This window comes from Schistocerca nitens, chromosome 1, assembly GCF_023898315.1.
Source record: "Schistocerca nitens isolate TAMUIC-IGC-003100 chromosome 1, iqSchNite1.1, whole genome shotgun sequence".
Classification (NCBI taxonomy): domain Eukaryota; kingdom Metazoa; phylum Arthropoda; class Insecta; order Orthoptera; family Acrididae; genus Schistocerca; species Schistocerca nitens.
This window is the reverse complement of record NC_064614.1, coordinates 125,668,452-125,695,372: the sequence shown is the minus strand read 5'-3', so window position 1 is coordinate 125,695,372 and position 26,921 is coordinate 125,668,452. Positions and strand designations below refer to the sequence as shown.

The 26,921-nt window shown below is 40.2% G+C and overlaps 1 protein-coding gene across 3 annotated transcripts in view; it reads left to right on the top strand.

The window, feature by feature from the left end:
- The window catches only part of LOC126242688 (uncharacterized), a 103,268-nt gene that overhangs the window by 49,024 nt on the left and 27,323 nt on the right, over positions 1 to 26,921 (top strand). For all 3 annotated transcript variants that reach the window (XM_049948108.1, XM_049948107.1, XM_049948109.1), the window contains exons 6-7: positions 10,339 to 10,453; positions 11,103 to 11,282. In XM_049948108.1, the coding sequence (XP_049804065.1) occupies positions 10,339 to 10,453; positions 11,103 to 11,282 (295 nt within the window). The remainder of the gene's footprint in view (positions 1 to 10,338; positions 10,454 to 11,102; positions 11,283 to 26,921) is intronic.

Sequence of the window (26,921 nt, the reverse complement as noted above, 5' to 3'; positions counted from 1 at the left end):
TGTCGCCGCCCACGGCATGGCTTGCTTTGGTGTGCACTACCGCCACTTAAAATAAAAAAAAGAAAGGAATTTATTATTAGTGAAACAATGGCAAGCGACTGCTATTTGTTGTTACTTACACTGCTGCTTTCTTTGATAATGATCAACAAGAACCAAATAATAGACTGTGTGTGATAGATGATGTTCTGAAAAAGAGTTTTTCTCCATTTGAAAATCTTTGCAGACGCCTCTTGTATCACTATTCAGCATAATAATAATATGAATATAAACATGACATGACATGTCTCACTTGTTATGGTTTATTAGGCAGACAGGATTTAAACGAGATAGCAGTAAATACGAAAGAATACATGGCACAATGTTTACATTCGTGTTATTCTTATGTTGATACTGCATGTGATTCACAATTCATATAATCTCCTACTAGCAACCATCTCTTGCCACAGGTAGGAAAAAGTTCAGAATGTAGAGTTGGCCATATTGACCCAAACAGTCTTGCCAGTCGGATTTTCATAGTAGATTTTTAGTGATGACTTCAAATGCAGAGCGTGTTGTTGTTGTTGTTGTTGTTGTTGTTGTTTTCAGTCCGTAGACTGGTTTGATGCAGCTCTCCACACTTTTCTATCCTGTGCAATAAAATAAGAATGAAAATAACTTAGAAATTAAACGCTGAAGTTTAAAACAAAATTTTATTAGATTTGTAATACATCTTATATGAAATGTTTAAAATATCAGTCATTATTCTGAATCACTGTCACTCGATTCTTTGTTGCTCATTTCTTCACACAGAGCATCGTCCTCCATACCATCTAGTGCATTGGATATCGAACATTTTTTAAATGCTTTTTGCACGGTCTGATTTGGAACACACTTCCATGCCTCATAAATCCATTGGCACACTTGGGACAAACTTGCGCGCTCTACACGTCCTGTTGGTGTCAGTTGTCTGTCGCTTTTCGAAAGCCAGTCTATGTAAATGCGTTTAAGCTTGTCCTTAAATAGTTTATTCAAACAGACATCAAGTTGTTGCTGAATTGATGTGATCCTGCCTGCAATTACTGCCAGGTCCGTTTTGCTTTCCCTAATTTTTGTTTTAGTGCAGTTGTTGTATTACCTGCATACGCATCTAATATCAACAGACAGCATAAACCAAGCATTGCGCCAGGACAACGATTCCACACACGCATAATCCATTCCAGCACCATGTCGTTCGAAAACCACCCAGTTTCGTTTGCTCATACAATTACAGTTTTTGGAAACACTTCTGATTTCGGTAAAGTCTTTCACTTGATTACTATAAATGGGGGTAATTTATGTCCATCTGCGGTGCAAGCAAGCATGACGGACATCCACTTCTTTTCATCCCCTGATGTAAGAACACTTATGTCTTTCTTTCCTTTGGTGTCAACCGTATAATTTGACGGCATGTCCATCTCAAAATATACGGGAGTTTGGTCAGCATTTCCCATCTGACCAAGAAGGTATTGCTTTTCTGTGTGTCGCCTAGTTATGAAGTGCCAAAATTCCATGTTTTTCTTCATAATTTTTCGGCAGCTTCTGTGCAACTGAAGTTCGCCTCCGAAGTGAAAAATCCCAGCGCTTCATAAACAGATCAATCCAGCTGCGAGTAGCTTTAAAATTTTTGATTTTTTGCTCTTTAGCAATTTCATGTACCTTAATTTTTAAAATTTCGATGTTCACAGGCAGGAATTTCTGATGCTGTCCCTTAACAAATTCATTTAAAATAACTTCTAGTGCATGATATCGTCCACACTTTGGCCCACTAAATGCTTACCTGTTACTTGAACATTCAAGTATTTGTCTCTGCAGTCATCATCGCCTTGCGTTTCTCTCGTCAATCCCGTATCGCAGAACTGCAGCATGATTAGAACTTTGTTCCGCAAAAGAAATAACTCCCGTCTTGAATTTGGCACTATAATGAAAGCGCTTCGTTATGGTTCACTAACACCAACAAGCACTTCACAAAATTCCATGAAGCAATAGGTGCTGGTACATGAAATCTTAATGAGCCCCAGCGTTTATTTCATTGTATAATGTATGAAAATGCAGTGTTCGAAACTCGGGGCGAAGAAAAAAGCTCATCTTCTACCTTTTTAATTTATTTTCTGACTCGGAGGTTTTGGCGCCAGTATTTATCTTTGTGCCTGCAAAGCATGCCTGTGTAGCACTACGTATATTCAACGGCAGCAGTTAGTTGTGGCGGCATGTACCAACATTTTTCAGAACTTCCGCTTACTTTGCACTAGATTCTAAGCCGCAGGCGGTTTTTTGAATTACAAAAACTGGAAAAAAGTGTGGCTTAGATTAGAGTAAATACGGTAATTACTTTAATAGTATTCTTCTCTCCATTAATATGGTATTGAATCAAATTACATTTCTCATTTAGCCTCTATTGATAATATAGTTTGATACTATATTCTTGAAGTAAATGCATTGTATAAGTTCTTGCATCCAGCTGTATGTTTACAGATGGTTTCTTTCATGTCTGAAAAAGTTGCATATCTTCTTACAAAAAGTGATCTGATGATACACCCAAGCTTCTGTAGGCCCTTTTGTCTTTTATTCTTACCCATGTCTTTTAATTTGAAAGAGTATAGCCTATTATTGAAGCTATACCTGATCTGCCCACATAAAGTTATGGATGTCACATTGTTTAAAAATGGGTTTTATTATTCTTAGTTCATTATAAGTTGCTAACTCTGTTAGCTTCTTTCCATTACTATTCAGTGTATTTTCACTCTCTGTAACTATATTCTCAATAAGTCTCTTACCAACTCTGGCTTAAGTCTCCCGTGTTAAGTATATAATCATTTTTATTAATTCTTCCTGCAGTGTTCTGTAACGGGTCATAAATTTCATTAGCACTTTTGAGTTCTTTCTTCTTCTGGTGCGGTGAAAGATTACATCCCTGTCTTACACCCATTTTAATCTGCGCACTTCATTCTTGGTCTATCACTCTCATTATTCCTTCTTGGTTCTCGTACATGTTGTATATTACCCGTCTCTCTCTATTGCTTAGCTGTATTTTCCTCAGAATTTCTGACACCCTTTTTAATCCAAGCACTTCATTCTTGTTCTTTCACTCTTATAATTCCCTCTTGGTTCTCATACATGTTGTGTATTACCCGTCTCTCTCTGTTGCTTACCCTATATTCCCCAGAATTTCTAACACCTTGCACCATTTGACAGTGTCGAAAGCTGTCTCTAGGTTGACAAAGCTTGTGAACGTGTCTTGATTTTTCTTTAGTCTTGCTTCCATTATAAAGTGCAACGTCAGACTTGCCTCTCCTTGCCTTTCCTGAAGCCAAAGTGATCGTCATCCAACACATCCTCAATTTTCTTCTCCATTCCTCTGCCTATTATTCTTGTCAGCAACTTGGGTGCATGAGCTAAGTTGTTTGTGTAATAATTGTCACACTTGTCAGCTCTTGCAGTCTTCAGAATTGTGTGGATGATATTTTTCCTAAAATCAGATGGTATGTTGCCAGACTCATACATTCTAGACACCAACATGAATAGTCGTTTGTTGCCAGTTTCCCCAGTGATTTTAGAAATTTTATCTATCCCTTCTGTCTTATTTCATCTTAAGTCCTCCAAAGTTCCCTTAAATTTTGATTCTAATACTGGATCCCTTGTCTCTTCCATCATAGCAGATAAATCTTCCCCCTTGTAGAGGCCTTCAAAGTACTCTATCCACCTGTCTGCTCTTTCCTCCGCATTTAACAGTGGAATCCCCGTTGCGCTATTAGTGTTGCCACCCTTGCTTTTAATGTTGCCAAAGGTTGTTTTGACTTTCCTGTATACTGAGTCAGTCCTTCCGATAATCGTTCATTTTTCAATTTCTTCACATTTTTCATGCAGCCATTTTGTCTTAGCTTCCCTGCATTTCCTGTTTATTTCATTCCACAGCGACTTGTATTTCTGTATTCCTGAATTTCCCTGAACATTTTTGTATTTCCTTCTGTCATCGATCAACTGAAGTGTTTCTTCTGTTACCCATGATTTCATTCCAATTACTATGATTGTCTTTCTAGAGGTATCCATTTCTCTTCAACTGAAATGCCTACTGAGCTATTCCTTATCACAGTATCTGTAGCCGTAGAGAAGGTCAAGCATATCTCTTCATTCCTAAGAACTTTTGTATCCCACTTTTTTGTGTATTGATTCTTCCTGACTAGTCTCTTAAATATCAGCCTACTATTCATTACTACTAAATTGTGATCTGAATCTATGTCTGTTCATGGGTATGCCATACAATCTAGTATCTGATTTCAGAATCTCTGGCGGACCATGATGTAATCTAACGGAAACCTTCTCGTATCTCCCAGCCTTTTCCAAGTATACTTTCTCCTCTTGTGATTCTGGTGCATATACAGTAAAGACAATATGGAGATACGCCCTCTCTGAACTACAAGATGTGACATTATTTTATTTATTTATTATTTTATTTATAAAAGTGTACAGATATATTCTGTTCTTTTATGCTTTCCGCACTCACTTGAGATTCCAGCGGCAGCCCTTTGTTCTTGTGATACTCCGCAGTGGATCATCAAATAATTCTGAAATTTGATCATTCTCTGTAATTTCTTTTTCATTTCAATGATGGCAGCAATATCAGTTTTAGCTTTACTTAATTCTGTTCCAACTCTGTTTCTTTATGTGCCTGACCATTTACATTCAATGTTGCTATTTTAAACACTGGACTTGCATCCTCCCCAGTTTTTCAAAGTGGGTCTGCTAGAATGTCTTCTACTGTTGTGAGGTGATGTAACAAGAGGACCTTGTTGGAAAACCACCATGCTAAAACTGAGGCAGCAGTACTATGGGTCTGATTCCATATCCTGCCCTGGTGGTTGTTTTTATATTCTCTTGCTACCTGTCTTAGAAGAAGAAGAAAGAAGAAGAAGAGGAGGAAGGTGTTTGTTTTTTCCCTTCCCTCTGAGACAGTCTTTCCCACTTGTGACACAGCCAAGGCTTCAGGCTTGAACTGGTCTAACTTATCAGTAACTACTTCTACTCTTGGAACTTTGGCCTCACATGATCAAGTTGCAGAAATGCTTCCATTGGCACAGTGCCCAATGTCTGGGTATTTCAGATATTTTGAACATCAAAACGCTAAGTAGGTCCAGTGAGTGTAGGAATGTGTATCCATCCACACAAGCAAAACCACACACTGATGTAAGGCTACTTGGGGAGGTCACGGAGTATTATCCCTGAGGTCCATTCATGACACCACATCCTATCTGTCTTGCATCGCTCAGCATGTATCGTGTCACACATTGGGTTGTGTGTGTGTGTGTGTGTGTGTGTGTGTGTGTGTGTGTGTGTGCGCGCGCGCGCACGCATGCCTGTCCCTTTTTCCCCCCTAAGGTAAGTCTTTCCACTCCTGAGATTGGAATGACTCCTTACCCTCTCCCTTAAAACCCACATCCTTTCGTCTTTCCCTCTCCTTCCCTCTTTCCTGATGAAGCAACCGTGGGTTGCGAAAGCTTGAAATTTGTGTGTGTGTTTGTGTGTTTTTTTATTGTGTCTATCTACCAGCGCTTTCTCGCTTGGTAAGTCACAGCATTTTTAATATATTTTTCCCATGTGGAATGTTTCTTTATTTATATATATATATATATATCCAAAAACAAAGATGATGTGACTTACCAAATGAAAGTGCTGGCAGGTCGACAGACACACAAACATACACACAAAATTCAAGCTTTCGCAACAAACTGTTGCCTCATCAGGAAAGAGGGGAAGGAGAGGGAAAGACGAAAGGATGTGGGTTTTAAGGGAGAGGGTAAGGAGTCATTCCAATCTCGGGAGCGGAAAGACTTACCTTAGGGGGAAAAAACGACAGGTATACACTCGCACACACTCACACACACACATCCATCCACACATATACAGACACAAGCAGACATATTTAAAGACAAAGAGTTTGGGCAGAGATGTCAGTCGAGGCGGAAGTGAAGAGGCAAAGATGATGTTGAATGACAGGTGAGGTATGAGTGGCGGCAACTTCAAATTAGCGGAGATTGAGGCCTGGTGGGTAACGGGAAGAGAGGATATATTGAAGAGCAAGTTCCCATCTTCGGCTAGGTTGGTGTTGGTGGGAAGTATCCAGATAACCCGGACGGTGTAACACTGTGCCAAGATGTGCTGGCCGTGCACCAAGGCATGTTTAGCCACAGGGTGATCCTCATTACCAACAAACACTGTCTGCCTGTGTCCATTCATGCGAATGGACAGTTTGTTGCTGGTCATTCCCACATAGAATGCATCACAGTGTAGGCAGGTCAGTTGGTAAATCACGTGGGTGCTTTCACATGTGGCTCTGCCTTTGATCGTGTACACCTTCCGGGTTACAGGACTGGAGTAGGTGGTGGTGGGAGGGTGCATGGGACAGGTTTTACACCGGGGGCGGTTACAAGGATAGGAGCCAGAGGGTAGGGAAGGTGGTTTGGGGATTTCATAGGGATGAACTAACAGGTTACGAAGGTTAGGTGGACGGCAGAAAGACACTCTTGGTGGAGTGGGGAGGATTTCATGAAGGATGGATCTCATTTCAGGGCAGGATTTGAGGAAGTCGTATCCCTGCTGGAGAGCCACATTCAGAGTCTGGTCCAGTCCCAGAAAGTATCCTGTCACAAGTGGGGCACTTTTGTGGTTCTTCAGTGGGGGATTCTGGGTTCGAGAGGATGAGGAAGTGGCTCTGGTTATTTGCTTCTGTACCAGGTCGGGAGGGTAGTTGCGAGATGCGAAAGCTGTTGTCAGGTTGTTGGTGTAATGGTTCAGGGATTCCGGACTGGAGCAGATTCGTTTGCCACGAAGACCTAGGCTGTAGGGAAGGGACCGTTTGATGTGGAATGGGTGGCAGCTGTCATAATGGAGGTACTGTTGCTTGTTGGTGGGTTTGATGTGGACGGACGTGTGAAGCTGGCCATTGGACAGGTGGAGGTCAACGTCAAGGAAAGTGGCATGGGATTTGGAGTAGGACCAGGTGAATCTGATGGAACCAAAGGAGTTGAGGTTGGAGAGGAAATTCTGGAGTTCTTCTTCACTGTGAGTCCAGATCATGAAGATGTCATCAATAAATCTGTACCAAACTTTGGGTTGGCAGGCCTGGGTAACCAAGAAGCGACCCATGAATAGGTTGGCGTACGAGGGGGGCCATCCTGGTACCCATGGCTGTTCCCTTTAATTGTTGGTATGTCTGGCCTTCAAAAGTGAAGAAGTTGTGGGTCAGGATGAAGCTACTAAGGTGATGAGGAAAGAGGTTTTAGGTAGGGTGGCAGGTGATCGTCGTGAAAGGAAGTGCTCCATCGCAGCGAGGCCCTGGACGTGCGGAATATTTGTGTATAAGGAAGTGGCATCAATGGTTACAAGGATGGTTTCCGGTGGTAGCAGATTGGGTAAGGATTCCAGGCGTTCGAGAAAGTGGTTGGTGTCTTTGATGAAAGATGGGAGACTGCATGTAATGGGTTGAAGGTGTTGATCTACGTAGGCAGAGATACATTCTGTGGGGGCTTGGTAACCAGCTACAATGGGGCGGCCGGGATGATTGGGTTTGTGGATTTTAGGAAGAAGGTAGGGGTGCGGGGTGTCGGTGGGGTCAGGAGGTTGATGGAATCAGGTGATAGGTTTTGCAAGGGGCCTAAGGTTTTGAGGATTCCTTGAAGCTCCGCCTGGACATCGGGAATGGGGTTACCTTGGCAAACGATCAAGTACCACGGTCGTGGAACCCTTGTCCGCCGGAAGAATGACGATGGATAGGTCAGCCTTCAGATCACGGATAGCCTGGGCTTCAGCAGTGGTGATGTTGGGGGCAGGATTAAGGTTTTTTAGGAAGGATTGAGATGCAAGGCTGGAAGTCAGAAATTCCTGGAAGGTTTGGAGAGGGTGATTTTGAGGAAGAGGAGGTGGGTCCCGCTGCGACGGAGGACGGAACTGTTCCAGGCAGGGTTCAATTTGGATGGTGTCTTGGGGAGTTAGATCATTAGGAGTAGGATTAGGATCATTTTTCTTCGTGGCAAAGTGATATTTCCAGCAGAGAGTACGAGTGTAGGACAGTAAATCTTTGACGAGGACTGTTTGGTTGAATCTGGGAGTGGGGCTGAAGGTGAGGCCTTTGGACAGGACAGAGGTTTCGGATTGGGAGAGAGGTTTGGAGGAAAGGTTAACTACTGAATTAGGGTGTTGTGGTTCCAGGTTGTGTTGATTGGAATTTTGAGGTTTTGGAGGGAGTGTAGCTGGAAGTGGGAGATTGAGTAGATGGGAGAGACTGGGTTGGTGTGCAATGAGAGGAGGTTGAGGTTTGCTGGAAAGGTTGTGAAGGGTGAGTGAGTTGCCTTTCCGGAGGTGGGAAACCAGGAGATTGGATAGTTTTTTGAGTTGGAGGGTGGCATGCTGTTCTAATTTACGGTTCGCCTGTAGGAGGATGCTCTGAACAGCCGGTGTGGATGTGGGAGAGGAAAGATTAAGGACTTTTATTAAGGATAGGAGTTGACGGGTGTGTTCATTGACTGAGTTGATGTGTAGGTGAAGGATTAGGTGGGTGAGGGCAATGGATTGTTCATTTTGGAACTGGTATAGGGACTGATGGAAAGAAGGGTTGCAGCCATAGATGGGAACTTTAAGTGTGAGGCCTTTGGGGGTAATGCCAAATGTCAGACAAGCCTGAGAAAATAGAATATGGGAGCGTAATCTGGCTAGGGCGAAGGCATGTTTGCGGAGGGAATGTTGCTTAGAGGAAGCCTTCTTGGTTACCCAGGCCTGCCAACCCAAAGTTTGGTACAGATTTATTGATGACATCTTCATGATCTGGACTCACAGTGAAGAAGAACTCCAGAATTTCCTCTCCAACCTCAACTCCTTTGGTTCCATCAGATTCACCTGGTCCTACTCCAAATCCCATGCCACTTTCCTTGACGTTGACCTCCACCTGTCCAATGGCCAGCTTCACACGTCCGTCCTCATCAAACTCACCAACAAGCAACAGTACCTCCATTATGACAGCTGCCACCCATTCCACATCAAACGGTCCCTTCCCTACAGCCTAGGTCTTCGTGGCAAACGAATCTGCTCCAGTCCGGAATCCCTGAACCATTACACCAACAACCTGACAACAGCTTTCGCATCTCGCAACTACCCTCCCGACCTGGTACAGAAGCAAATAACCAGAGCCACTTCCTCATCCCCTCGAACCAGAATCCCCCACAGAAGAACCACAAAAGTGCCCCACTTGTGACAGGATACTTTCTGGGACTGGACCAGACTCTGAATGTGGCTCTCCAGCAGGGATACGACTTCCTCAAATCCTGCCCTGAAATGAGATCCATCCTTCATGAAATCCTCCCCACTCCACCAAGAGTGTCTTTCCGCCGTCCACCTAACCTTCGTAACCTGTTAGTTCATCCCTATGAAATCCCCAAACCACCTTCCCTACCCTCTGGCTCCTATCCTTGTAACCGCCCCCGGTGTAAAACCTGTCCCATGCACCCTCCCACCACCACCTACTCCAGTCCTGTAACCCGGAAGGTGTACACGATCAAAGGCAGAGCCACATGTGAAAGCACCCACGTGATTTACCAACTGACCTGCCTACACTGTGATGCATTCTATGTGGGAATGACCAGCAACAAACTGTCCATTCGCATGAATGGACACAGGCAGACAGTGTTTGTTGGTAATGAGGATCACCCTGTGGCTAAACATGCCTTGGTGCACGGCCAGCACATCTTGGCACAGTGTTACACTGTCCGGGTTATCTGGATACTTCCCACCAACACCAACCTATCCGAACTCCGGAGATGGGAACTTGCTCTTCAATATATCCTCTCTTCCCGTTACCCACCAGGCCTCAATCTCCGCTAATTTGAAGTTGCCGCCACTCATACCTCACCTGTCATTCAACATCATCTTTGCCTCTTCACTTCCGCCTCGACTGACATCTCTGCCCAAACTCTTTGTCTTTAAATATGTCTGCTTGTGTCTGTATATGTGTGGATGGATATGTGTGTGTGTGCGAGTGTATACCCGTCCTTTTTTCCCCCTAAGGTAAGCCTTTCCGCTCCCGGGATTGGAATGACTCCTTACCCTCTCCCTTAAAACCCACATCCTTTCGTCTTTCCCTCTCCTTCCCTCTTTCGTGATGAGGCAACAGTTTGTTGCGAAAGCTTGAATTTTGTGTGTATGTTTGTGTGTCTGTCGGCCTGCCAGCACTTTCATTTGGTAAGTCACATCACCTTTGTGTGTGTTATACAACTTAGGTATTTGTATTTGTCTGCAGTGTGTAGAGTTTATAGCATAAATATATTTACTTTTCAGTGGAGCAGAAGCATCATTACATCCAGCCATCGTGCGGCTAGGAATTCAGTATAAATCAAGGGTTGTGACTGGATCAAATGCTCGTTGTGTAGCATTATTACATGCTATTAAACAGGTAAAGATATGGTTTATTTTTGAATATGTGATATTACTTTTGTAGAGAGGAATTGTACTTAGTTTTTAAAACCAAATCCCTAGTAGAAAGCGAGACTTTACTATTTCTTTGCTCTTGGAGCCTGTAATTTTCAATTAATTTTGACCAGAGTATGTTCATATTTAATTATAGCTACATAATTGAAAGCTGATTTCTTCCTTCATATCGCAGATTTTATCATTGTTCTGTGTCCGATGCAATTGGAATTCAGGCTAAATTCCCCTTTTTAGTACAATAGAATAAATTTAAATACCTTTAGCATACCTACCTGTTATGATTATTGTACTTTCTTTTCCAGAGTTCTTTAGTCACATAACTGATGTCTGCCTCAACTAATGTCACCCCCCTGCTCCCAATATATTTTCTGTCATAGTATATAGTCTCACAGATTGCATTTAGCAACATGACTGTAATTTTTGTGGAACATTATTCTGTGCATCATTGTGTGTGCTACGGTATTACTTGAAACTGTGTAATAGTAACTTAATATGTTGAGATTGTTGAGCTGTTATATAGAAGATCTTAACTAAAATATGTAACTTCTAGCAGACATTACTTCATTAATCAGGTTTTGGTACTGATGAGTGATGATTATTTTAAAACTCTGCAGGTGATTGAAGACTTTCACACGCCCTCACAACAAGAGTTCTCACGCGGTTTGGAGAGCTCCTTACGTCAGCTGACAACATATCTTCATGCCTGCCGTCCTCTTCCAGTTTCTGCAACAAATGCTTTACGTCATTTGAAGTGGCAGCTGACATTGTTGCCAAACAATGTGACAGACTCTGATGTAAGTTATCTTCCAAGTCTTTGGTAGTCAGATAAGTATATTTGGTGTTCATGTGGCACTGCTTTCCAGAGAGTAATACATTTTACTTGGCCTAACAAAATTTTCCTTTGAAATAATGTAAAACACATGAAATTTACATAAACTTTTTTATATTTTGAAAGTTATATTGTTGTATTGAAACATTATTACAGAACACAATTTACTCACATGCGTATTGCATCTAAAAAGCAAAACAGATTTATTGAAGAGAAAAGGAAGTATCGGCAGTGTAAGGAAGTATATTCACAAATAACTGACACTGTAAATAATTATTATATGCTGGATTGATTGAAACTGATAGAAGTGATTCTGAGACAAATATTTGGGAGGATCTGGATTCATTTCCCATCTGGCCATCTAGATTTAGGTTTTCCATAGTTTCCCATAAATCAATTAAGACAAATGCCAGGATGGTTTCTTTGTAGAGGTCACAGTGGTATCATTTTCAATCCAAATATGTACACCATCTTTAATGACTCTGTTGCTCACCATTCATTTCCTGAGTGAGTGAAATATTTTAATGTTTGATTCCTTAACTGGAGAAATAAAATATTAATATTTTATGGTGCTGGTGCACCTAATATTGCTGTAAACTGGAAAGGAATATGCATGTGTTAAGTGCCATTTACAAAATATGACAAGGAAGCTGTAACTGAAAGTAAGATTAGTTTCGAAGTTACGATTGAGATACCTTGTCTCTCATCTTCTAACTCCTTGTATTCAAGAAAGCTGTATTGTAAAGATTTGTGGCAAGAGATGGTGATAAGATTGTTTTTCTTTCAAAGGTAGCACATTTAGCAGTTTACTTTTTTAGCACATGAGATTTTTTTTAAATGTGAAAAGATAAAGTGAAATCACACATGAGATACGTCAATAAGCAAAAGGTAGAAAATGTTAGTGCAATCATCGATGCTTATACATAAGTGCATACTTTTGTGCACCTGCAATTTGACAGATGGGTCATTCCATGTCAAAGGGACCATTATTAAAAAGTGTCCCCACTCAACCACCTCCAAATCTGATTAAATTTGGTGTTATGGTTCTATGTGGTCTTTGATGGTTATGTACAAAATTGCAGTCCAATATCTTCTGTGGTTGAATTTTTAGAGACTTTTAAAGAGAGGCTACTCATTTTCAAATCACATACGAAGGTGCAAATGTTCTAGCAGACATTCGGTCATTTAATTTAATATACACAGGCACCTTTTTATGCTGAATCGCACAGTGGCAAAAATTAGGGATTTAGCCATACCTAAATATAGATAAAAGCCTCTAAAGTGGCTAAAAAATTCATTGCACTATTCTGAGAGCCAAGGTTTGACTGATCACTGCTACTTTTCATATGAACCAAACACACCAAAACTTCAGAGGGTCTGTTTGTGGATACCATTTAATTATAATTGGATGCCTGGATGAAAAGATATGCATTTGCAAAGATAACAAAAATTTTCTACATTTAAATTTTAGGGTATTTTTGAGGGGCAATATCTCAACTTTATCTTGTTCAATCCTTTTTGCTTGCCACAGCTTTCAAAACTGTAGTGTGTATTTTCTGGATCTCACATACTGATGAGTAAGGTTACCTGTCAAAAGTGGGGAAAATTGATTAGCGAGATACACAAAAAATTAATACAATTTGAAGTTGTAAATTAAAAAAAGTATAATTGTAGTGTTAATAGTATAAGATTTGCCTGTGGTTTAGGGAATGTAACTATGCTAATCATAAGAAGTGTTTTTACATTGTTTTACGTTATAGAAAATAAATATAATAAATAATCAGAAAATTCTGTTATGATTATAAAATATAGATCATATTGGAACACTACCTCGCTTTAGATAATTTTAATCCTACAATGCATGGGGGCGCATATACGCGTTGTCACTCAGTTTCCATCGACATTATAAAGCAGCAACAGTTTTTTAAGGCTCTATCCTCACAGCCCCATGAACCATGGACCTTGCCATTGGTGGGGAGGCTTGTGTGCCTCAGCGATACAGATGGCCGTACCGTAGGTGCAACCACAACGGAGGGGTATCTGTTGAGAGGCCAGACAAACGTGTGGTTCCTGAGGAGGGGCAGCAGCCTTTTCAGTAGTTGAAGGGGCAACAGTCTGGATGATTGACTGGTTTGGCCTTGCAACACTATCCAAAACGGCCTTGCCGTGCTGGTACTGCGAACAGTTGAAAGCAAGGGGAAACTACAGCCGTAATTTTTCCCGAGGGCATGCAGCTTTACTGTATGGTTAAATGATGATGGCGTCCTCTTGGGTAAAATATTCCGGAGGTAAAATAGTCCCCCATTCGGATCTCCGGGCGGGGACTACTCAAGAGGACGTCGTTATCAGGAGAAAGAAAACTGGCGTTCTACGGATCGGAGCGTGGAACGTCAGATCCCTTAATCGGGCAGGTAGGTTAGAAAATTTGAAAAGGAAAATGGATAGGTTGAAGTTAGATATAGTGGGAATTAGTGAAGTTCGGTGGCAGGAGGAACAAGACTTTTGGTCAGGTGAATATAGGGCTATAAATACAAAATCAAATAGGGGTAATGCAGGAGTAGGTTTAACAATGAATAAAAAAAATAGGAGTGCGGGTAAGCTACTATCAACAGCATAGTGAACGCATTATTGTGGCCAAGATAGACATGAAGCCCATGTCTACTACAGTAGTACAAGTTTATATGCCAACTAGCTCTGCAGATGATGAAGAAATTGATGAAATGTATGATGAGATAAAAGAAATTATTCAGGTAGTGAAGGGAGACGAAAATTTGATAGTCATGGGTGACTGGAATTCGAGAGTAGGAAAAGGGAGAGAAGGAAACATAGTGGGTGAATATGGATTGGGGGAGAGAAATGAAAGAGGAAGCCGTCTGGTAGAATTTTGCACAGAACATAACTTAATCATAGCTAACACTTGGTTCAAGAATCATAAAAGAAGGTTGTATACATGGAAGAATCCTGGAGATACTAGAAGGTATCAGATAGATTATATAATGGTAAGACAGAGATTTAGGAACCAGGTTTTAAATTGTAAGACTTTTCCAGGGGCAGATGTGGACTCTGACCACAATCTATTGGTTATGAACTGTAGATTAAAACTGAAGAAACTGCAAAAAGGTGGGGATTTAAGGAGATAGGACCTGGACAAACTGACTAATCCAGAGGTTGTACAGAGTTTCAGGGAGAGCATAAGGGAACAATTGACAGGAATGGGGGAAAGAAATACAGTAGAAGAAGAATGGGTAGCTCTGAGGGATGAAGTAGTGAAGGCAGCAGAGGATCAAGTAGGTAAAAAGATGAGGGCTAGTAGAAATCCTTGGGTAACAGAAGATATATTGAATTTAATTGATGAAAAGAGAAAATATAGAAACGCAGTAAATGAAGCAGGCAAAAAGGAATACAAACGTCTCAAAAATGAGATCGACAGGAAGTGCAAAATGGCTAAGCAGGGATAGCTAGAGGACAAATGTAAGGATGTAGAGGCTTATCTCACTAGGGGTAAGATAGATACTGCCTACAGGAAAATTAAAGAGACCTTTGGAGAAAAGAGAACCACTTGTATGAATATCAAGAGCTCAGATGGAAGCCCAGTTCTAAGCAAAGAAGGAAAAGCAGAAAGGTGGAAGGAGTATATAGAGGGTCTATACAAGGGCGATGTACTTGAGGACAATATTATGGAAATGGAAGAGGATGTAGATGAAGGTGAAATGGGAGATACAATACTGCGTGAAGAGTTTGACAGAGCACTGAAAGACCTGAGTCGAAACAAGGCCCCGGGAGTAGACAACATTCCTTTAGAACTACTGACGGCCTTGGGAGAGCCAGTCCTGACAAAACTACCATCTGGTGAGCAAGGTGTATGAGACAGGCGAAATATCCTCAGACTTCAAGAAGAATATAATAATTCCAATCCCAAAAAAAGCAGGTGTTGACAGATGTGAAAATTACCGAACTATCAGTTTAATAAGTCACAGACGAATGGAAAAACTGGTAGAAGCCGACCTCTGGGAAGATCAGTTTGGATTCCGCAGAAATGTTGGAACACGTGAGGCAATACTGACCCTATGACTTATCTTAGATAATAGATTAAGGAAAGGTAAACCTACATTTCTAGCGTTTGTAGACTTAGAGGATGCTTTTGACAATGTTGATTGGAATACTCTCTTTCAAATTCTAAAGGTGGCAGGGCTAAAATACAGGGAGCGAAAGGCTAATTACAACTTGTACAGAAACCAGATGGCAGTTATACGAGTTGAGGGCCATGAAAGGGAAGCAATGGTTGGGAAGGGAGTGAGACAGGGTTGTAGCCTCTCTCCGATGTTATTCAATCTGTATGTTGAGCCAGCAGTAAAGGAAACAAGAGAAAAATTAGGAGTAGGTATTAAAATTCGTGGAGAAGAAGTAAAAACTTTGAGGTTCGCCGATGACATTGTAATTCTGTCAGAGACAGCAAAGGACTTGGAAGAGCTGTTGAACGGAATGGACAGTTTCTTGAAAGGAGGATATAAGATGAACATCAACAAAAGTAAAACGAGGATAATTGAATGTAGTCGAATTAAGTCGGGTGATGCTGAGGGAATTAGGTTAGGAAATGAGACATTTAAAGTAGTAAAGGAGTTTTGCTATTTGGGGAGCAAAACAACTGATGATGGTCGAAGTAGAGAGGATATAAAATGTAGACTGGCAATGGCAAGGAAAGCGTTTCTGAAGAAGAGAAATTTGTTAACATCGAGTATTGATTTAAGTGTCAGGAAGTCGTTTCTGAAAGTATTTGTATGGAGTGTAGCCATGTATGGAAGTGAAACATGGACGATCACCAGCTTTCTCGTTTATGTCCTGGCGAAAAGGACTGTGTTGCTGTAAGAATAACTGGGGAAAAGATTCACAAGCAGAAAAGCCTTCTCCTTTGTAACCCGAAAGAAATGTTCATTGCTTACTGTAAGCAGTATGTAAATCAACTGAGCTTCTCAGTGTGAGCTTAGGCCAAAATGGTGTATTACAGTTGGTGCTTCTGGATCACATTTAGTAGTGTATGTGAAATTCATCAAAATGTCAAATTAATGTTGGCTTCAGCAACATCCATCCAAGATGACTACAAGAATTAGATGAAAGAAACTGTATGCAGTTTGGAATCAAAAGATTCTATGCTGCAACATTGTGAAGAATGTCCAGGAAAAACACAACTAGAGGCTTTTCTTGAAGATGCTTTTAAAAACTATGACTTAAGAAACAATGGAATACAAGAAATGGGCCCATACTGAGAGACACACACTAGAGACATGTCAGAGAACTGTCGATGATTTCATGGAGGCACTGATTTTGAAAATTACCAGTTTAAGAAGCCATCACTTTGTGTCAAAACACAACATTTATATCTTAAGCAGCTAAAAAGAAATCACAGAAAGTGAATTAATTATATTGATGGAGTTTGCTGAGAAGTATTCATTTGTGTGCAAGGATTTCATTGGGCGTTTCAGTTTGTTGCCTATTTTGGTGGCAAAGGATATCAGAGTATTAGCATTTGTATGATCAGCAATCTGTCTCCATCATGATACTATTGCTGTTCATGCATTTCAAATAAAGTTAATAACATATTTAACGACACAGATTGAAACCATTAAGAACATTTATTACTTTAGTGATGTTCACCTACTCACTATAAGAATTCCAAAAATTTCATCAATTTATGTCTGCATGAAAAGGATTTTGGCATCACTGCCAAATGGATTTTTTTTTTTTGATCGAGCAATGCTAAATCACCTTGTGATGGCACTGGAGGAACAGCAAAAAGACTAGCAGCCTGTGCTAGTCTGTAGAGGTCATTAGATAACCAAATATTGACTCCATACGATTTGTTCGAACTCTGCAATGGTAATATTCCCGGCAAAAGGTTTTTTTATGTACCAAAATAAGATATTGAAAAAATTCACTCCTGATCAAGAAACAAGGTTCGCCGTGGTACATAAAATATCTCAAAGAAGAGAAAATCATCAGTTTAAGGCAATTAATTGTAATCAGCTCAGAGCAAGCAGTTTTTCCAATTGTACTACAGCATTGACAATTCATGCCTTCGATGCACATGGAGAAATTCCAGCAATCTGAATTGCAAATTTACAGCCAGGACAATATGTTGCATGTATCTATGACAATTTTTAGTGGTTTAGAAACGTGTGTGAAATTTCACATGAACAACAAGATATCGTTGTGAGCTTTGTGCACCCACACAGTTCTGCTGGTTCCTACCACTGGCCAACTGTTAAAGACACCTGCTGGATTCCTGAGCAATATATTTTCATGACTTTAGAAGCAACATCAGTGTCATCATCAGGAAGACAATACAGTTATCCACAATCTGCCCTTGACAAAATTGTAGTACTGTTTAACCAAAAATGGAACTGACTCGTCAGTATTTTTGTTTTGCAGCTTTGCTGTGTTGAGTATTTTACGTATTATTATGGCATGTGTTTAATTAATGTTTGAAACTCATTTATATACTGGAATAAAAAAATTAATTATGGGATTTCAAGTACAAAATATTTCACTTTTTTATCTTCTCTAAGTGCTAAAATAATAATTTTTGAAATGTATTCTTACTCCTGATATGCAAGATCCAAAAATTAAACTATATACCTTTGAAAGCTGAAAGCATGCTCTTTTCAGCTGTGGCAAGAAAAAAAGGATTGAACAAGACACAGTTGAAATATTGCCCCCAAAAAATACCCGAAAATTTGTGTGCAGAAAAATTTGGTAAACTTTGCAGATGCATATCTTTTCACCTAGGAGTCCAATGTTAATTAAATTTGATCCATACATAGACATCCAAGGTAGGAATAACCCTCTGAAGTTTTGGTGTGTTTGGTTCATATGAAAAGTAGCAGTAGTTGGTCAAATCTCGGCTCTCAGAATAGCACAACAAATTTTTTAGCCACTTTAGAGGCTTGTATCTATATTTAGGTGTGGCAATAATCCCTAATTTTTGCTATGATTCAGCATAAAAAGTTGTCTATGTATATTAAAGAAAATGACCAAATGTTTTCTAGAACTTCTAAAAAAGCCTAGCAAACTTGGCCCATTTGCCATTTTGTATGTATCGCAAAGATGAGTAGCCTATCTTTTAAAGGCCCTAAAAATTCAACCACTGAAGATACTGGACTGAAATTTGGTATACAAGAATCCAAGACCATATAGAAGCTTCACACCAAATTTCATTACATTTGGTGATGGTTAAGTGGGAACGACTGATCCCCTTGATGTGGAATGACCGAGGTGCTACTGTTTTTTGCCATAATGAAAATTAGCTTTCAGAAGAGTGTCTGACTTTCTTTCTATTTGATCAGTACAAAAAGAACTCACCTTTTCTTAATTATGCTCATTTGCTTTTATTTGCATATATTTCATTGTATGAATTCCTGTATTGGCACAATGCTTGCTATTCTTCATTAAATCACGAGTGTTATGTACAGCTGTCATCACTTCTCACTTCCCATTTTCCACAGCTTTCTAGTTACTAAGTTTCCTTCCAGGAGGTCTCCAGTCATCATTGCCTGATGTTCACCTTCCTTCCATGTTCTTGGAGAGCATTCCCTCTTCCTTCTCCTTTGTGGAGTCCATGTCCAAACTTGTTTTGATCACCTGCCATAATCCATCCTTTCTAGATGGACAAGCACAATAGCTGTTGAGTTTCTATTGCTTCACTTAACATCTTGCTGGCTCCCATAATCTCTCTTGCTGTATTATTCCTCACATGGTGGATAATCTGAATGCTAAAACATCTCCAAAAGCTACTCTCTCTCTCTCTCTCTCTCTCTCTCTCTCTCTCTCTCTCTCTCTCAACTCCCATGTCTACACCATATGTAACAGGACTGTCAACAATGGATTTATAGATGAATTTCTTGGTCCTTTTTGTTATTTTACTATCGAGAAAACAGGAGTGATTTGTCTTATTGCACTTAGGTTTGGTGTATTTTGTTATTTATGTCAACTCTGTGTCTACTATTGGATGACAGCAATCTCCCAAGTATCTGAAAACATCACATCCTGTGATTTTGCCAGTTCAATGTGTAGGTCTTCCACATTCCTTTCTCCTACTTCTAAATATTAATTTTTCTGCATTTTGACTGTCAGTCACCCTTCTTCATATTCTTACTTCTGCTTTTGCAGAAAGTAGGTTGCATCATTCTTATCTCCAGCTACAACAACCTAACTGTCAGCAAAAGAAAGGTACAATGTTTTCTGCCCTGTTTTATCAGTTTCTTAAGGGCTCCCTGTAGACTTTAAACAAGTTTGGCAACCTAGAGCACCCTTGTTGCATTCTTTGCAATAGAATTTTCTAAAACTGTAGTTATTGCTCATTTTTGTGGTAAATGAAAACCATAGTTTCAAAAATTTGTTCAGTGAATGAATGTATGTTGGAATTGGTGCATTTCTTCATGCCCAGTTTCTAGTTGCTAATTTATAATAGATCATCTCTGTAGTTTTTCAGCACTTATTTTCCTTAAAGGCTATCAATACAAACACGGATTCTTTGATGATGGTGAAGTCGTGATCCTCAGAATGCATTTAACCTTCTCTCACTACTATTCTTTAGTGCACATAAATCAGTCTGAAATCAGTATATATTTAAGGAAGGAAGAGAACATCCAGTAGCAGTAAAAATGAACATTTTTCCTGTCATTGTTTAATGTAACCTCTTCCACATCAATCATCACTATCCTGTGTTACATGAGTGGATTGTATAATCATCTCTCGGTTATTATTTCCAATTTAGGACGTTTTCTTCAACATTATGTTTCAATTAACTGTCAAAATATGCTATATGGTTAAGTGATTCAGAAATTCTTCCCTTTTTTATTTGAAATCATAGTTGTATCATCTCAACTTGCAATTACATTTGCATAACTGCCAAATCAACAACTCCTATGCCACAGCTTTGGTCACTACATATCATTCTATCATCATCTTTCTCTTTACTTCCAGAAATCTCTCCACATCTTTCAGAATTTTTTCCCCCCATTTTTAGCACAACCAGGAAGGGTGGGGGTTAAAGCTATCCATATATAGGGTGATACAAAAAGGAAGAACAGATTCCAGTTGTTTATTACAGACACACTATGAAAGATAGAAATTTATTGTGCTTGTCACTGGATAGAGGAAGGTTTATTGAGTCTTATGTTTGCATGGAGGTGAGTGCTAAGCATTCCTCAAGAAACACGTGAATCAACAGGTCCCTGTTTATTAAATCAGCAGCTTCAACAATTCGATTTCTTAATTCGATTTCTTGGCTCTTGAAGAGTAGCTGCCTTAGGTGGGACAAAGTCTTTGTCTTTCATGTACCCTCACAGAAAAAAGTTGAAAGATGTGATGTCTGGCAACCTCCACCTGGGAGGCCAAAGACAGTGAACAAGATCTTGTTGTCCACCTCTTCCAATCCATATGACATTCATGTCTGACCAGTATTCTTCCATTTGCATGTGCAACTGGCATTCCAAGTATTTTGAATGCCAATCATAAATCTGCTTGTGCAGATGTGGCTTCTAGCTGAATTGACGGCAGAATACATGTTGCACTTGAACTATGTGTTGACTTCATACATATTCCAACACACAAAATTCTCTCTCTTGTGATGTAGTTGCCATGTTGCTACAAACAACAATGTAGCTGTGTCAGAACCTCCCTGTTTCCAGTAACGTGAGCAATGTGTTTCTATTTTTTGTAGTTTGTCTGTAATAAAAAAATTGAAATCTGTTCTTTCTTTCAGAATTACCCAGTACAATCACTATTACGACACACAACATTGTCTAAAGCACAGACATATGGATCGGATATTGTATGACTGCATGCCTGAATCACTTGTTCCTGGCTCCCCTCGATGGTTGTTATCATACTGATGCTACCATCAACTGTTTTAATTGTGTATTGTTTGTTAATTAGTAGAGGTTAGGGGAGAACTCTCACAATAAGGTCCACCATTATCTGTTTAGATGGAAGTATATCTTGTTGGTAGAAAAATGGTAAATTCATCTGCACTGTTCACAACTGATAATGTTGTGTAATCATTAATTCGTGCATCAGGCATGCAGTCAATCTTTAATATACTGACATCTATTGTCGTCACAGTAATAATAATAATTTAGTTTGACTACTTGGAACACAATCTTATAAAATTCACTGTTCAAATAAGTTGTTATTAGTTTTGACAGGTGGAAAATTCTTGCAATTAACGTTAATCCAGTCTAACAGTGTTACCAATTACTTTGATGAGTGTACGCATAACTATGATGTGGCTGTTCAAAGATTTCGTGACATGATACTGAACTAAAAGTATCTCCACTTGTAAAATTTACACACATTGATTATAGGTATCTCTTTCACTTAGAATGATTTCTGAAATTTTATCAAGTTGCTTGTCCCATAACCGCCACAACACAGCTGATTCGTGATTCCCAACACAACGCATGAGTTCACATGTACGGACACACACACACACACACACACACACACACACACACACACACACACACACACACACACACACATGGATATTAAATGCTAAGCCTCGACTCCTGACAATTTTGCTCTGCTCTCTCCAGAAAGATGACTATCAATACTGCCACAAGATAGGCAGCATTATAACAGTATACTTACAAGTTACCAGTTTACTTGTGGTGTCTGTGTTTTTTTTTTTTATTTTATTTTATGTAATTGTTGTTGGCTAAGGTATGTTGAAGTAGACAGGTTTACAATTTGAGTTCTGTGCCACATTTAATAGTTTACCATCTTATTGCTAGAAATTTGCTTTATATCTGTCAAATTGATGTGATCCCCTTGGAACAGGTAAATAACACTATACACACTACGTTATATAAATGTGAAGTTTTCGCGTACACTTTACTAATTTGAGGGATACGCAATATTGAATTTTTATTTCCTTCTTAGCTTAATTTTTACCGTAGGTGATGGATTTAACAGTACTTGTGGATGAGGACATATACTATGCTCATTCAGACTTCTTAACACTATAAATGCACTTATCCACTAACAGTGTATGACTACATCACTAGGTAAGTCTTTCATTAATGGTGGTTGCTTATTATATAGCTTCATTTCTGTGTATTTAAAGTTACTTTGTATCTTGTACAGCCTTGTAAATTCTACGTATAGATTATCTCTATTTCTGATTTCGTGGGAATGAATAGTTGTTTTGCAAAGTTAATTAGGGTTTTTTTAGGGGGGGGGGGTGTATTGTCAAGATATTTAGATCTTTAAAATGTTTTCGACATGATTCTCAGCTTGCAGGTTTTCTAATTGCTATTATAGCTTTCTTCTACCACACAAACACTGTATTAGCACTAGGAGGTATGCTCCATAGTATTCTACCTTCAAAAGTTTGGTGTACACATGCTGACTGAGAATGGTATAGTCTATAGGCAAACTGAAGAGCAAGCTATACATGTGGTGGGAGGAGTGGCATCTTTAATCTGGATAAACTACTGCACAGGGAAACTGAATACTAGTTTCCCATCTAGCTACACAGTGTACGGTGATTTATGTACTTCATATTTAAGGAAGTATGGTTTTGCCTCACAATCAAAAATTCTTCTTTTCTTAATATATTTTTTATTACTGTACATTTTGAAGGCATAATTGTGAGCTTCAACCTCAAGATGAATACCACAGCACCTTGCCAGGCATTTCCAAATAACAGGCTGGAACAAAATAACAGCCTCTACTGTGAGAGACAGAAAGCCACATTTAAACAATAGTACATGCTATAAGAAACTAAACGAACCCACTGACACTGGTGTAACTTCATGAAAAAATGTTTGGGTGTTAAAGAGGAAGAATTTGTGCTTGCTCAGGGCTGAACCATTTTTCCATAATAAATATATTTGAAAGCAACCAGGGGCAACAAGTGAGCTTCATCCTTAAGATGAATACATAGTTTATGTATTTGTCTTCCATTTACTGTATTAGTAACCAATTTATGTATTCTGTATGGTACTAATGCATTTAGAGAAAATAAACACTCCCCAGGCATGTCCGTGCACTGTGTCACCACTGTTTTAAAAGTGCACTGCAGAAGGCTCATTATAGCAGCTTGATGTGCACCATGTGACATAGTTGGATAGTGAGTGGGACTCCCCAGCTTGTTCTTCAGTTTTCAGGCAGACTGTATTGACATGTTACAAGTGTAAAATATTGTACTGGCAAGTATAGAAACTGAGTTCATATTATGATGTAGCAGTCCTGATTTTTTTACACATTTTTGTCAATTTTCAGTTTGAAATGTAGGTAAGTTTCTGCAGTAGTGTTGTGTTAGATATTTCCTTTTGTAGAATTTGAAATTAAGCAAGTCTTTAGTGACTTTAGTTACTTAGCTTGCATTTATCGCGAATCTCTTGCCCAACGTAAAGTCCCGAGCGACTGGAAAAAAGCGCAGGTGACGCCTGTATATAAGAAGGGTAGAAGGACGGATCCTCAAAATTACAGACCAATATCCTTAACATCAGTTTGCTGCAGGATTCTCGAACATATTCTCAGTTCGAATATAATTAATTTCCTTGAGACAGAGAAGTTGCTGTCCATGCATCAGCACGGCTTTAGAAAGCATTGCTCCTGCGAAACACAACTCGCCCTTTTTTCACATGATATCTTGCAAACCATGGATGAAGGGTATCAGACGGATGCTATATTTCTTGACTTCCGGAAAGTGTTTGACTCGGTGCCCCACTGCAGACTCCTAACTAAGGTACGAGCATATGGGATTGGTTCCCAAATATGTGAGTGGCTCGAAGACTTCTTAAGTAATAGAACCCAGTACATTGTTCTCGATGGTGAGTGTTCATTGGAGGTGAGGGTATCATCTGGAGTGCCCCAGGGAAGAGTGGTAGGTCCGTTGTTGTTTTCTATCTACATAAATGATCTTTTGGATAGGGTGGATAGCAATGTGCGGCTGTTTGCTGATGATGCTGTGGTGTACGGGAAGGTGTCGTCATTGAGTGACTGTAGGAGGATACAAGATGACTTGGACAGGATTTGTGATTGCTGTAAAGAATGGCAGCTAACTCTAAATATAGATAAATGTAAATTAATGCAGATGAATAGGAAAAAGAATCCCGTAATGTTTGAATACTCCATTAATAGTGTAGCGTTTGACACAGTCACGTCAATTAAATATTTGGGCGTAACATTGCAGAGCGATATGAAGTGGGACAAGCATGTAATGGCAGTTGTGGGGAAGGCGGATAGTCGTCTTCGGTTCATTGGTAGAATTTTGGGAAGATGTGGTTCATCTGTAAAGGAGACCACTTATAAAACACTAATACGACCTATTCTTGAGTACTGCTCGAGTGTTTGGGATCCGTATCAGGTCACATTAAGGGAGGACATAGAAGCAATTCAGAGGCAGGCTGCTAGATTTGTTACTGGTAGGTTTGATCATCATGCGAATGTTACGGAAATGCTTCAGGAACTCGGGTGGGAGTCTCTAGAGGAAAGGAGGCGTTCTTTACATGAATCACTACTGAGGAAATTTAGAGAACCAGCATTTGAGGCTGACTGCTGTACAATTTTACTGCCGCCAACTTAACATTTCGCAGAAAGACCACAAAGATAAGATAAGAGAGATTAGGGCTCATACAGAGGCATATAGGCAGTCATTTTTCCCTCATTCTGTTTGGGAGTGGAACAGGGAGAGAAGGTGCTAGTTGTGGTACGAGGTACCCTCCGCCACGCACCGTATGGTGGATTGCAGAGTATGTATGTAGATGTAGACTTCAATCTTAACTGAATATCAAACAGTAGTCTGGTATATTTCTTGCATTCATTTATCCAAGAAACTCTTCCATCTGGCCTCCTCACCTTCTTAGAGCAAACTTAAGTTAATTGAAATCAGTAATTTGACCCTTCTGGACGAATCAGTGCACCATCAAGACACTCCCAGAACTTCATAAATAAGCATGTGTAAGTGATCTGTAATCCAATTACAATGGAGGGTACCCATCCGTACCTGATCCCAAACACACATTCTGTTCACTCAACTACCCCTGCTCTTTCACAGCCTTTGAAGTACTCAGTGTTCACAAAAGCAATCTGATGATTCCGAGTTCTTTCAGGTTCACCCCAGTGTTGCCAGTACTACACTATCTGGCGAAAAAGTGAAGCACCTAGAAAGGGAGGAGGGAACGAAATGAATCCTCACGAGTTGAGAGGCTATGTGATGTTATTTCAGAGATTACAAAATTGAGTCCGATTTACAGAGAACGTAGCAGTATGAGCCCACTAACCAGTAATGGCATTGCAGCCGCTCAAGCCTGGATGCATGTAGTGATTCAATTGCCCAGGATGGTATGAAGCCATTCTGTCCTCTCCTGAAGGCACCTATAGTAACTGGTCCTGGCACAGAGTTGACGTCCAGGTTCGTCCACACATGTTCTATCAAGGACAGACCTGGGTATCTTGCTGGCCATCAGAGTACCTCAATATCATGCAGACAATCCATAGAGACACGTGCCACGTGTGGACGACCATTGTCCTGTTGAAAAATCGCTTCACAATACTGTTACGTGAGAAGTAACACATAAGAACACAGAATGTCCATGACATACTGTTGCATCGTCAGAGTTCCTGCAATCACTAGCAGCCGTGATCTGAAGTCATACCCAGTGGCAGCCTACAGCAAAATGCCAGGAGTAATATCCAAAACTTTGAAAGGTTGGGACCTAGTCTCAGGTTGCTGCCATACATGCCAATGATGATCATCTGGAGTGGTGCTGAACTCAGGGTTGCCGTAGATTCTGGAAATCGGGGAATATCAGAGAATTTCAAACATGTCAGGCAAATATCAGGGAAATTTGGAAAAAAAGGGCTGGTAAAATCTTGTTTTTGTCTCAGTAGATGCATCATCGCTGGCTGGGTGCAGCTGAGTGTGTGCATCATTTCTGTACTCCCCTCATTCCTACTGCTTCTCCCCTTCCCACCCCTCCCCTCAGCTTGCAGTCAGTGCTGCCACCACTTCTTGCCGCTAGCCTAGCAGCTGCTGACAAGAGGCAGGGAGCTCATATTTTGACAAATGCTATGGCTGAAAATTTAGTTGTGAGAGTGCACTTCTCTTTTCTACATATGTCTGGCTCAGCAATCATCTTTACAATGAGTGCTACCTATCTTCATTATTATTGATTCTCAGAGTACTTGAACAAGTTATTTGTTGCCTGGATTGATCACCATGCTCTCATTTCATAAACATGCTGTTTGTGGCTTGTGAATAGCTGGCCACAGGAGTGGATGTCTATGATGGGCCAAAACTGGAGGCCGTTTCTGCGAGTATCTGTAATGGGTATTGGGCCTGCCGATCTGAATCTATCCAGTTCCCACTAATTTGCACACCCTGCCCGTCAGATGTAGTTTCACCGATCTGCCCGCAGGCCGAGTCTGTCTGTGTGTGAAATAATGCAGCGGATTTTCACGGTTTATGCATGTACCCAGGACTGTGGTGCGCGTCAGTAGGCCAGAGGCCGTAGCTGAGGGATTTCAGGAATTGTGACTGTCTCGCTGCAAGTACATTGTACAGTGTGGTGTTTTATAGACATTTTATTTGTCCTAG